Below are 14377 nucleotides of genomic sequence, written 5' to 3' on the forward strand. Positions count from 1 at the left end.
TTGTAAATCCGCAACTTGTTCTTTCCGGATACAAAAATTTCCACGTCCACACGTGTCCAGATACTCCTGAATCCGCAATGCTGTTTTTTTTTTTTTTTTTTGAATATTCACGGTAAAGAACTGGGCTCGATATTGTGACATCAGCGGATAAAAAAATATCCGGATTTAGCGTCTACTCGTTTCCGTAGCGGATTAAAAAACTTCCACTCTGGAGAGCGGATTAAAAAAGTTCCGGACGCCGCGGATTCACCGGTTACCTGTGGACGGTAGGCGTATCCGGAAAGAAAAAGTTGCGGCTTCAAAAATATGCGGTTATGTGTGGACGGGGCCTCTGTTGTACAGCTATTGTAAACGGAAAACGCTAGCAAAACTGAATCTTACCATACTCAATTTGCGCCTCTAATCTAGCCATTGTGCACACTGCTCATGTACTAATTTGTACTATTGATACTTTTGTTTTTGAGGAAAACGAACCCGTCAAACACGCAATTCAAGACAGTAGGTTATTTTATTCGTCATTGAGATATGCCATTTCTGGTAGAAAACCCATTAAATGTCTTGAGCGCTTCACCGGCTCGTAGTGTTCAGTTTGTACAGTAAAGACGTTTGAGAATACAATACTATTCATAACTAATACAAACGAATTTTATTGAACTAGTCCCCTCCCCTTCACCAAGAGAGATTGCCTTCACCCACTTCAATAGAACATTTTCGCATGGCGTCCCGGCATCCATTTTGGTGTTCCAAAACAATGAAACGGTAGCCATGTTGGTGATTCAAAACAGTCCTGTAATAGTCGACTTTAGAAATATGCAATTAAAAGACGCTTTCTTTTGTTCCTATAAATTTGCATAGATGCTGGCAACGTGAGTGAAAGCGGTCTATAGTTCTACCAAAATCTACAGGCGACACCAGAAAAGTTCCCGAGGGGAAGTAATTAAGCTTTTTCTTGATTATTATGTTTTGCTCCGCAATACGTGTTTATACAGATCGGTTCGCAGACATGGGCATCATTGTCGTTCGTCCCCCCTGGGTGAGGTGCGAATTCTTCGCAGAAGTGGCACTCCTGCTCATTTTGTAGTCAAAAACAAAGGTGCTGGGCAGTTCTATCTGAGCTATAATACGGGGAAGCGTCCAATCTCAATACCTTTTTCCAGAGTTGGAAGCAACGAACAGAAGTAAAAGTCGTTGAAAATATGCATTGCAATACATCAAAATGTGTGCAGCAGGAATTTCAGCCAAACTGCTAAGGGATATTTTAAAAATGTCGAGGAACAAGTCATTCTACTTCAAAGCAAGGTTTGTAGTAATTTATAGTGCTTTTAAAACTAAAAAGTACTTTTTAAAGAATAGCACGATAGGCAATCGGCCGCAAACATTGAATTTATTTGTTCGGAAAATTCAAACTGGTGGCTCCATCTACCTGATAGTAATTTATTTTTGAAATTCCAAAACAATTTCACAGCTGAATTTTGAGTGACTTTTAGTTACGGACTTCTGCTCCAACTATTTTTCTGAAATTCCTCTGGCATATTTATTATATCAATTAAAGCCGTTACCAGAAATTTCAGTAAAAAGATATGAGCAAATTTTTTTATTAGACGCGATTTTCTTTGAACAGTAGGGTTCTTTTAAGTGCTATTAAATTTAGCAAAATATATTCACCATCAATGAAATCTTAATATTTCGTACTATTGCCGAATGATATCTTTTTGTTCTTTGCAAAGTTTCGCAGCCATCGCGTTAAAAACGAAAAAGTTATGACAAAAACTTCGTCACGGCTAAATGCGCCTGTATTAATGACGGAGCCACCTTAAAGTAGTAAATAAGAGAAGAAAGAAAACAGAAGAAAAAAATTGGTAGTATGTAGGGCTTAAACCCGCATCATTTGATGTATAATCCACATCCGTATCCACTAGACCACCAAGGGCTAACTGTAGACACCGGTTAATTTTAACGTACTTTACATGGCATTGATCATTGCATTATTGAAAGCTAACCGTTTTTAAAACAGTGCTTAACCCCGCCCATCACTGTACTTCGGTGCCAAACCCTGTATTCAGCTCTTTTCCTTGCACAACTGTCTCCTACTCTGATTTCCTCACTTTTCTCAAAAATGGGCCCAATAAATTTGCTTAAATATAGTATGGCGTGGTATTGAGTATAGCGTTGTATAATAAAGATATTAAGGTGTCCAACCTGATTTTAAGGTATCCATTCTAGTCACAACCATTTTCTATTTTTATTGGACGAACTGTACACTAGAAATGCTAATGGAAAAATCCGCTGGAATATCTATTACCGTATATCCCTCCACCGGGCCGTCTTTGATTCGCTTCCTACTCCTACACCTGCTTTCTCCGTCTCTCTTACCACGAGGGTTAAGAATGAAAGATCGGTGAAGACGAACTCTTAAAGACCGTTAGTTACAAAGAGGATCCCATCACCTAGGAGCTTGGGCCAAAGCTTGTGAGTCTTGAAGGCTATTCAGAGATTCTTCTCATTTAGCCAATCAGAGCAGAGCTCGATCCTAGCAAATAAACAGTAGTTTGGTCGATGCGCCTGTGTGTCGAGCGAAAGTAGTTCGGAGACAGCAGAACTTAGCGAAGGAAGCGATTCAACAGTTACTATAGTATGAACAAATATATTGAATTTATAAGGAGCCGTGACGCTTATTTCATTAGCAGCAGATGGGACTTTGAGGGGATGGGCTCCTAGTGCGAACGTGACCGGTGCAAGACACCATTTGCATTTCTCGAGAGACGCTAAACTTGAGAGTGTTCTTTTGGAGTACATTTTAGACATATATACGCTGGTGATTCTCTTCATAAAATCGGAGTGCCATAAACACGCCGTGTTTATATTGCCAGTAACATTATAACAGCGATTTCCTCTCAAGTAACATCGAGGATATTCCTCCCTATTCCGATTTTACAATGTCCAGAATGTGCTCCAACAAGAGAGAAATCTCTTGGGTCCAAGTATGGGTCTTGGTTTGAATCTAGATGTGTCAGTGGGGCCCAACCCTCACCCCGATCCGCCCCTCCCCCGTCCTGTACCTCAAAATGTGGATCCGTCAATGGGCAGGTCCTTGCCATGTCTTAATTCGAGAAAAATATTGAGTCTTTAAACAAAAGTGTGATAATCATATCTTAAAGAATTCCTACCGATGGAAGAAACATTCACATTTTAACAAATGCCTCTAGGCCTGAACAAAAATAAATTTCCGTAATAATTTTTAAACGCAAATTTTCCCTTTATCCAATTCACTGAACAGTTGTCCCCATTCATTCCCATGTTTCCTGATGTTATTATATCTTCTCGTATCCAATTGATCGGTACAAGCAAATGGCAAAAACCACGCCCAGAACCTGCAAAGAAAAAGAATAGTTATCGATATGGAGCTACTCCCACAAATTACCAAAATTATTTTTTCCGTTTAAGGGTGATGCTTCTTTCAAGTAATTAAATTATTTCTGACCTGTAAAATGGCGATCCCAACTCCTATTCCTCCAATCACTGCCATTTTTCCTTTAACAAACTTTTGGAGTGCATCAGAGCAGCCCTGGAAGATATCAATATCAATACAGTAAGTACTAGCTGAGTTTAAAATTTTAGCATTTAAAGTTACCGGGAAGTTGAGAACTGTGATGAAGGCAGTCAAAAAGAGTAGAAAGCTATTTGCAGCTGGTGACAAAAATGGTTTAGATTTGCTCATTTGGCGGGTCGGTGTTGATGATGATGATGGTTAAGATTACTGGATTTTCATCGACCTCAGGCCTTTTTATAAAGTCTATGATGACAATGATAATGATAATGACGATAAAAATTATGTTCAACAAATGATAACTTTCATGTTATATCACTAAATAGAAGAACGCGCCAACGTCAGCTCTATTCAATTACCTATCCCGAGCCCCTTTATTTTACTCATTGACTACATGCTGTCATAGAAAAACTGTCCGTATCAGCCACAAAACGGTGCGGCTTGGAGAATAATAATTAAAAAGACACAGAAACCATTCCCTAAGCTCTGAAAAACGTGCAGAACGTTTCCACTTAATTTACGCCACGTTGGCCATTTTAGCTATGAAACCAGTGCTGCTGGTCACTTCATTTCAAAACACTCTATACACTCTATACCATAAAGTTCGTAATCAGTACTGTGCACTTCTTAAATCTGCACGTGTGAATTATTATTCAAACCTAATTGATCAGTGTGCAGGTGACTCTCGCAAGCTATTTCGTGAGGTTAATTCTTTGTCCAGGGAACCACTTGAGAGGGCTCTTCCGGAGCACGATGATCCCACAAAGCTAGCAAACGAATTTGGTACCTTCTTCCTAAAACAAATTAAAATCATTAAGGAAAATCATGACAAGTTTAAAGTTCAAGAGCCTCGACTTGCTCCTGTTTCTCCAAAGGAAAATCTGGAGAATTTTTCTGCGCTATCCATAGGAGAAGTGTGTAAGATTGTTCGAGAATCCTCCAATGCCTCTTGTCGGTTGGATCCTGTTCCTACATGGCTAGTGAAGTCCTGTCTTGATGTATTAGCGCCCTCTATCAATGAGATGGTCAATCTCTCTTTTCTCAGTGATTGCGTTCCAGAAAATTAGAGAACCGCTGTTGTCATCGCTCTATTGAAAAAAACCTGGACTTGATTTGGTCTACAAAGATTTCCGTCCAGTCAGTAATCCTCCATTCATTTCCAAGGTAGTGGAAAAGGCTGCACTTCAACAACCTCTCGTCCACTGTGAGAAAAATGTCCCTCTTTTTAAATTCCAGTCCGGCTTCCGTAAGTATCACTCGACAGAGACTGCTCTATTAAAGGTTCAAAACGACGTCTTAATGAGTATGGATAATAAGGAAGTGAGACTTCTCGTACTTTTGGACCTAAGTGCGGCTTTCGATACCATTGAACATTCCATTCTTCTGAATATTTTGCATCAGGATTTTGGAGTCGTCGGAACTGCTTTAAATTGGTTTGACTCATTTCTGTCTGGTCGCAAACAACGTATACTTGTCGGTGGTAAGACTTCTGACGACTTCAACCTAAACTGTGGAGTCCCCCAGGGCAGTTGTATGGGGTCTATTTTATTTACTCTCTACGTGTCCCGCCTCTTTAGCATTATTTCTCAGCACCTCCCTTTCGTCCATGGTTATACTAACGACACCCAGATTTACCTCTCCTTCCGACCTTGTTCTATCCATTCGGAAATTAACGCTGTCTCTGTGATTGAAAAGTGCATCGCTGATGTTCGCTCCTTGTTTATTGGAAATCCTTTAATGATCAATGACGCGAAAACTGATTTTCTAATTATTGGCACCCGTCAACAGCTTGAAAAAACATCTATTGAATCTATTATCATTGGTGACACTGTCATTAAACCTTTAGAAAACGTCGGGAACCTTGGGTCCTGGTTCGATGCATATGCGAATGAATGTTCACATAGGCAGGATTTGTAGCAAGGCTTTTCGTGGACTATACAACATAAGACAGATGAGAAAATTCCTTACCGTGCAGTCCACAAAGACACTGATCCATGCCTTTGTATCTTCGCACCTTGATTACTGTAACGCACTTCTATTTGGTCTACCTAAATATCAACTTGATCGTTTACAGAAAGTTCAGAATGCCGCGGCTAGAGGGACTTTTCAGATTGGGAAATTTGATCATATCACACCCGCGCTTATCGACTTACACTGGCTTCCAGTAACGTTTAGAGCTCAGTTCAAATTGCTCCTTTTTGTTTGCAAGTCACTACACAACCAAAGTCCATCCTACATTAAAGATCTTTTAACCCTGAAACCAGCTGCTAATTATGCTCTTCGTTCGTCTGCTCAATCTCTTCTGTTCGTTCCAAAAGTCAACTGCTCTACACTTGGGGATCAGGCCTTTGCTCATGCTGCATCTGTTTTAAGGAACTCGCTGCCATTAACTATAAAAACAAGTAGCAGCCTCGCCATTTTTAAAAAGCAACGTAAAACATTTCTTTTTAAGAAAGCTTTTAATTTGTTGGAATAGTTGTAATGTTTAGTTTTAATTTAGTTTGGATTCTTCGAATTTCATGTTTTTTTAGATTATACCATAGCATGACATGTTATTATTATTATAGCTTTCAGGGATTTTTAAATTTTTTTTTATTTATTACTTATTCATTAATTTTAACTTAATGTAAAGCGCTTTTGAATATTCTTCTATAGTTTTAGCACTGTACAAATTCATTATCATTATCATTATCATTATACGATCAAGAACGGTAACCACAAATCAAACTATTAAGTAATCAACGACTCAGAATTCACGTGACTTTAGCATTTTACTTCTTTGACACTCACTTCTTTGTAGATATCTGGATTGTCGCCCACGCTGCACTTGTCGCCCTTTGTCTTACAACACGACTCAGGATATTTTTCCTTTGCCGTTTTTCCAGTGCTCTTGTACCATGCGGACTTTGACCAATCGGACGGGCCTGCTACACCACAGCACTTCAACTACGAATCAGAATAGAAAGATGTGTGAAAAACCTATTTTCTACTCTAAGAGTTTGAAAATGAGACTTATTTCGTGTGCAGATGATTGAGCCATGTATTGCTATTCAGAAGGCAAGAGAATTAAGGGTATATTTTTGTCTTTGCTCGCCCCTGATAGAGAGTTTTGTTAAGCTGCCTAAGACAACGTAGTTTGAAGAACTTCGTCTAAGGCTACAGACAATTTATTTTATTTTTATTTTATTAACTTCACCAAACAATAAGATATGTGACACTACATTAAAAAAAAAGTGTACATATATTCACAGGAGTACAGTCGAGGACACCGCAACAGCAAGCGCCAATTACTGAGGGCTCAAGACACAGATCTTTTTTTTTTTTTTATAGACACAGGTTTTTCATAGTTTCTTAGCGGCGCACTTTACCAAAGCCTTATCTTTTTTTTTTCAGTGTGTTACTCGTAATATAGAGGGTGACTTGTGAAGACCCATGGTGGCGTAGTCTGCAGACAAGCCGTTTATCTTACGGGTCAACCCAGTGGCGGATCTAGACCTTCAGATAAGGGAGTAGCGGGGGTGGGGGGGGGGAAGTGGCGGTAATCCAGACCCTGACATAAGGCGAAGGCGGTTTTCAAAAAATTTTCTTCTGTTCTTCGGGCCTCAGTGTGGTCTAAGAATAAGGGGGGAGGCCGGATCCCCTGGCCCCTTCCCTGGATCCGTCACTGGGACCTCTCCCTTGAATCATTTTCTGACTCGCCCTAACTCTCGGTCAGTTTGAATGTCCAAATGGTGGCTAATGATGGCTTTGTTAAAAGTCTTTGGTTCTCAACAGGCTAAGATATCAGCAAAATGCAGAATTTTTGTTACATGAACCTAGTTTTGTTGCCTTAGTTACCACGAGTATCCTGTGGCTCAGTGGTAGAGCCGTAAACTAGTAACCTGTTGGGAGGACTCAGATTTTTCTCATTTTCCGAGCTGCATATGTCACTGACTGAGATTCATCAGTCTTTCTCAGCTAGGTTAGAATAGTTTTTCGTCTTTTCTCTGCAGTTATCTTTATCAACTCCATCTCTCTCACCTCTTGTTGCGCCTTGTCCACAGCCTCTGTAAATTTCTTTTTGTTTGCCTTTCCGTAGTATTCAGTAATGGTCTTGTTCACAGCATGTTCTATCTTATCTATTACCTGAAATATAGAGGCGGAATGGTGATGTAATAAGCACTCTTCATTCAGATCTCAAACGAAGTATCATTGCATTGTTTTACGTAATCCTAACCATTTCGTTCCTGCGGGCGCAAACAATAGAAACGTCATCATTACCTACCGATTCCTCGCGGCCCCTATTCAAGAAAATCGAGACTTTTTCTGGCCTACTGACTGTATATTTCAACTGTAAGTACTTTCCTTAATATACGTACGCGCAAGTTACTAGAGTGCCTCCTCGGGATTTCGCCTTCTAGGCGAAACCCCTGTGGGGGCAATTAAGGTGGTTACAGAATCTGTCCAATCCCGCTGCTGAAAGACTAGGAAGAAGCTCGACCGGATGTAGACTTTTTAAATGAATTTTGATGCCTTTATAGAACTCCAATTAAGAATTGAGAAGAGAAATTGTGCCAGTAAAGCCCTTTTATTGGATTTAGAGTACGGGATTGCATGAGTGCCTAAACTTTTTTCAAAAACAGTTTATGCGGTCACCTCGGATTTGCTACCATACCTCCTAAATAAAGCCTTCTTGCTAACTACTGACAAGGGAGGGTAAAAGTGATCAGTTGTATGAGGTCGGATAACGCCCTGGTTTATCTCCAAACTGAGATCTTGGCCTTTTAAAAGGTTTTTCATGCACAAAAGTAACATACAGCAGCGGTAAATCTTTATCAAGTAGCTGGGATAAGTATTAGTGAAACCAGTTGGGCTATTCACTGGAAACAGTTTTATCCAGTGGATAACACGGATCATTAAACTTTTCTGGGAGACTGTCTACCTACCCCTCCCCTAAGCCAACATTTTTCCCTTAACGAGAAGTAAGTGTTAATGTTGGCTTAGGGGAGGGGTAGGTGATCCGTGTTATCCACCTTTGAAACAACTGGGGCCAAGTATAAGAAGTGCTTTACTTTGTCCCTCTGAGCATAAGCCATGATGCCTGAAGCGATCTCCAAAATGAAAATCATCAGTACCAGGAAGGAATACTAAATTTTTATGAGAAAAAGAGAACACAATAGGTTAGCATTAGACGTGACTCCGAAAGATCTTAGTTACCAAATGGGGTGATTCTACATCACAAACGAGAAGGTCAGAGATCTCTATCTTCCAATTTTTGCTAGTGACAAGACTCATTATTTGTCCCATCAAGGCTCAGCTTGATGGGACATGCCGAGAGACTGTCTCCGTCTAGAGCTGCCAGTGGACTCCCCAAGGGCACCTAAGAAAACGACGATCCAGGATGAATTGGTGCCTAAAAGTGGAGAGAGACCTGCACCCTATCGACCAACAATGGAACGACACCATCCACCCTGCTAGCACAGCCTCTTTCAATAGCGCGATTTTGGCGTACTCGAGAAAGACTGTGCATGAATCAGTCGAGTAAGATCTTTGTTGAACATGTGCTGCTTGTTGCTGTTTCGAATCCAGGCCTAATAGCCATGCGCTTGGTACAGCGGGCTCAGTTATGACCATCGATTTATCAACGAACAGATGCTCGCACATGGGCTGACGTGCCTTAGCGATTTCTAAGGCTTGACGGGATACGGACAGAGCCTCCTTTTCTCCTCCTCCTCTAATAATAATAATAATAATAATAATAATAATAATAATAATAATAATAATAATAGAATATTTACCCAGGATAACCCTTCAGTACCAAGTACTGCATGTTATCAACTGGGTCCTGCTGATCGAAGACAGAAGGAGGCCATGTTGGCAGGGTGGACGCCATCAAACTCTTAAGCACATAGACTGCCTCAAGCTGGCGTCTCTATTCGTGAAAACTCCTAAGGTAAGCCAACTGATACTTTGTAACTGTGCGCGTTGTTAGTCAGTAACCGCGATTCCTTATCACTGTATTAAGCCTAGTTTTACTATATCGCAACTTACCAGGAGAAGCAACCATTTCTTTTCCTTCACCACTCCACAGCACCCTATAGCACCAATGATCATCACCAGTGCCCCCGCGGCTATGAGGATGTTAGCTGCTGTCTTGAATCCTCCTTCATCCATAAGAGCAGAGTAATTACTGGCGCTTACTCGTGCGAAGATTCCCACCGCCATCACTGCAATACCAGCGGCCTGTAGACGAAAGTGACCCGATCAACATGTATCGTCATGTATCGTACACTTCGAGTGAAAAGTGAACGCGGGCTTGCTTTAGTATCGCTTTATTTTTGTCGGTGTCTAAAATGAGAGGTGAACTGAACAATGCTTATTTTTTCCAGGGAGTCTTGTTTCGTCTAGCTCTTCGAAAACGCCTGTTAATAAATCGTTGTGAGTGAAGACCAAATTTTTGTATTTCATCCGGCACCCATGCCACCGACTTAGGGCACATTTTATCCTTTCAAAACCCCTTCATAGACAATGTTAATCGGTCTAACTAAAAGTCGTTTTTTTTTTAACAAAACCGCATTGTGAAGCCCTAACAAATCTCATATTTTCAGGTAGTATATAGTTTGCCAATTAACAAACTTTACAGTTCTCTTTTCAGATCTATAATCACCCTGCAAACGTTCCGCTTACCATTGCTCGTTGTGTATGACTGAGTGAAAATAAAGCGCATTTGACTTCCAAGAAGCAATACTTTTAGAGCACAAAAATTTTATTCGCACTGCACTACACATTTCTGGCAATTTCCATTGCAATTCCTGTGAAAACGACAAAATTTACAAGAATATTTCTTTTTCTTTTAATTCCTCTGGACTGTATTTCAGTGATTTGTCTATTCAATTTTTGTTCAGTAGGCTCCTGTTTTTATTCACTACTAAACGTTTTTTGTTTCGTTCGCTTTGACAAGAAACATTCTTACAGAACCTATTTATTGAATAGTGAAAATTATGTCGCTGAGCTATGAAAATACATTAGATTGTCTTAGAGGTGATAACAGATTTTTTATCCGTTATTATAGTTTTAGCTCAATGAATACTTTCTGGATAATAATCCATGGCCCTTAATCCGACAAACTAAGTTTAATAAAATTCAGTATTCCTCCTTGAAAACAGGAAACAAAAATAGAATACGTATTATACTCTTGTTATCTTTCGGTGTCGCTGATTAAATAAATATGAGCGAAACGATATGGCGCCGAAAAACCTCTTTAACACTAAACTAGGCGTAACTTAATAAATATTTCTATGTATTTTGCTGCTCATAAGTTCTGCAATAACGAAACAATAATATAAATTAAAGAAAATTAATGGGAGTGATATTTTTTAACCAAAAACCCTCTCAATTCAGAAGGGTAAAGAATATACATTAACGAGGTCCTTGCAGCTTAAATTACTGAATCTCTCACGTAGGGAAATTAGTACGAAGGTAGTTCTGTGAAGAAACCATTGCTCTAGTCGGTTTGAGATCAATGAACACAAAAGATTTGCTCTAGCTTAATTGCAGTTGGCATTTTTGTTGATTTATGTTGCTGCCCTGGCTACTGAGTACCGATAATTAAATGAGTTATATACAGGGCAAGTAGCTTACTAACTAACAATGGACATGTTGCTTATATGAACACTTTTCTTGTCTATCTACTTTATAGATGTCTTTGTATTTATATCCTCCACCTGACCATTAAGCTTTAAGAATGACAATCTTTTGCGGACCTTATTCGGTAAATTAACGTCTAAATTTCATTAATATTTTTTCTGGATTTTGTTCCATATATATTTCGCTCCATATATACCCCAATTTTCCCTTTGCGAAGCGGATGTATGTTACCATCAAAAACTGTCAACAAACGGGAACTGAATCGCTCGGTTTTACGGGGAGGAAGCATCTAAAAAAGGTTTTATGATGAGGCTAAGAAATCGCAAGTCAAAATCAAGATGTTTCTTCTTTGTTTTATTTGACCGGAAATAAAAAAGATCAGCTTTTTTGGGGGGGAAAAAGCAACGTCAACAAATATGGCGGATTCAGGATAGTCGCGTTTGGCAACTGAACAATAAATCAAGATTATTTTACGCGAAGAAGTTATCTTGAATAAAAATGAAAATTTTCAAGGGCGATATAAGCTAATGAATTATAAGGAAAATGAATATAATATGTTCTTTAAGCCGAAAATTGCTTTATAAATTTCCTCCGAAGGAATCACTCGGGTAAATCGAGAGAAAAAACCGTAACTACAGCTTCTTTTCGAAGGTATAATGTGGGTGACAAGAAAGTTAAAACAAGGTTTAGCTATTGTAACAACTTATTTATCTATCTTGTTATATTAAAAATAAGGGGAAAAACCAGTAAAATTCGAAAACAAATCTGAAATAAAATGTAACTTATATAATTTACTCAGTTTTACCACTAACGAGTGAAGAGTATAATTTTGCCTTAATATCCCGAAAAAGGCCTGTCAAATTTTCAAATTTTTCTTGTTAGATTGTTGGCGAATTGGTGATTCATTAAAAGCGGCTGTAAAAATATTATCTGGGTCAGAAAAGCAAAAATTTGTTTTTCTAGTAATAAATTTGAGTTATAGAAGTGACACAGAGCTTAAACATTAATGAGCGGTCAAAGCCACACACAGCGATCAAAAAGCTGAATCCATGATGTTTTTGTTCTCCTAAGAAAATGAAGACAAAACGGTGTTACGTACATGAAAAGTTAGCTGTGAAAATCAATCCCCTAAAACTGGATTAAACTCCGCACTTACCCAAAATACGAGGTTAAAAACGCACAACATAAACTTCAGGCACCTCATTCCACAATCTAGCCCCATTTTTTGGAAGTTTTTTTAGAACCTTAAACAAAATAAGATCAAATATTAAAGATAGTGAGCGATCGGTGTTTCCTAATCGAACCACATATGGTAAATAACTCGCGATATTTTACCTCTCGATTGGTTTAAATACCGCGAACACAACCTGGGCTTTCGTTTACTAACCAACAGCCAACTCCCAGTTCAAGTCAAAGATTCTGTTGAGTGTATGTTTTCTTTTTCGAATCGAAATTGCATAAATTTTCTTTACCAATACTGAAGTGGAAATTAACATACAACTTGATTGACAGTCGCTTGATTTCAAAATGAGTGCGCTTGTCGTCCAATCATATATCACCGTCGGAAACTAATGTAGATATTATGTCCGCTTTTGGTGTTTTCACTAGGACAGATGGCGGGATATTGTCGCTAAAAACAGGTGCACTCAGGGAAGATCTCGCTGCGGAAATTCAAAACACTGCAGCTAGGAAGCTAGCCGTGTCTTTGTCTGTTGGAAAAAAGCTTCATATCAAAAACAGAAAAGCACATTCGATCTCGGAAAAAAGCCGCTTTTTCTCTTTACATCAAGACTCAAATAATGTAGCCATGTTTTTAAACCGCTCAAGGCCAACCAATGAGAGTTCGTTTTTTTCTGAATTAAATCGCATCGCTTATGCCTTTTTACCCGGTTAATCCACCATTTTTAGATTAAGAAAACGTAAATTCATCAGCCGGCAGGGTTAAGTGAATGTTGTGGCTTGATAAGCAAACAGAATTTGATCAGAAATCTCCAGGTGTTGTTTCAATATTGTTTTTTATAAGCTGATATTGTGAAGGTCAAAAGTACTGAGTGGAAAAGGAACAGACTAGACGATATCTTAGAAATAAGCAAATGTTTCAATTAATTCTAAGTTTTATTAAATAATTGAACGCGCAGTCAAAGGCTATTACCCTCAAAAATCTCAGAGGTAGATCAAAAATTTAAAAACGATTTGACAAAAAAATTTGGCCTTACTTCGTTTTTTCGCTTAATTATTTACAATCCCATGCCAATTCTTCGCATTTCAAGAGCACCTTATTTCCTTCCTTGTCGATAGCATTTTATTCCGTTGCTGTAGATTTGATTTCAGGATTTGTGTCGCCTAATTGAGACAATAAAGCTACAGGTCGGAGTAATTTTGGGTAAACTATCTCAGCGCCGAGAGAGACTTCCGGGTTCCGTCTTAAAGCCCCGAGGACTAGATTTGCAAGTTTTTGATTTTAAGATTGAAGTATGGAGAAAGCTTTAAGTTAACGATAGAAAATAAGATGGTTATAGCGGAGGCTGAGATTCCCGTATACGATCGCCGCTCCTTGGAATTTGATTTCCAAAAAAATTATCTTTCTCGGGCTGGAAGAGACAACCAAGACTTTAGAACAACGCGCCAAGCTGGGAGAGTGCTTTCAAAACTTTGGTCTCGCAAAAATATTTTTTCTTCCATTAACATGTAGCCTTCGTTCTGAAAACCAGCTCAATGATTTAAAAATGTTGATTATTTACAGTATTTAGCCAAACAGTGCTGAATAACTCCTTTCCTCACGGAAAAAAAAAGGGACCTATGTACATTGATCTCTACTTTATAACACCGACACTGTGATGTGTTCTTCTAGCGAGAGGTGAAGGTTTTTGTCCAGGAAAACTACTGAAAAATCCCCGCGGAACATAAAATCTAGATGGCTGTTCAAGGGAGGAGTCCGTCTAATAGAGATAATTTTGCCCAAAAACTAAGGACTAAATAACGACAGGGATCAACTCCAAGTGTCAGTTAAAGAAAATGGGTGTAGAGCGGGGAGCAATTAACTCTAGGCGTCCGTTTTTGGAGACTCATATAGAAAATGACTGAGGAACAACAAGAACCAACGCTTGGTTCTCCGCTTTCTTAGGAAGGTGTCCGTCTTAAAGAGATTCTGTAGAGCGGCAGTTAGGTGTCCGTGTCGCATGGATTCCAAGAAAACGACTGAGA

At 39.1% G+C, this 14377-nt stretch overlaps 1 protein-coding gene across 1 annotated transcript; it reads right to left on the minus strand.

The window, feature by feature from the left end:
- Positions 1–489: 489 nt before the first annotated feature.
- LOC140940819 (CD151 antigen-like) lies at positions 490–12617 on the minus strand. The gene is made up of 8 exons (XM_073389779.1): positions 12509–12617; positions 12330–12417; positions 9578–9769; positions 8599–8673; positions 7568–7672; positions 6338–6493; positions 3482–3565; positions 490–3371 (listed from the first exon to the last, which is right to left on the minus strand). The coding sequence occupies exons 2-8, from the start codon at positions 12393–12395 to the stop codon at positions 3312–3314; spliced, it is 738 nt and encodes a 245-aa protein (XP_073245880.1). The 5' UTR covers positions 12396–12417; positions 12509–12617; the 3' UTR covers positions 490–3311.
- Between the last annotated feature and the right edge of the window lie 1760 nt (positions 12618–14377).

Source organism: Porites lutea, chromosome 6 (genome assembly GCF_958299795.1).
Source record: "Porites lutea chromosome 6, jaPorLute2.1, whole genome shotgun sequence".
NCBI classification, from domain to species: domain Eukaryota; kingdom Metazoa; phylum Cnidaria; class Anthozoa; order Scleractinia; family Poritidae; genus Porites; species Porites lutea.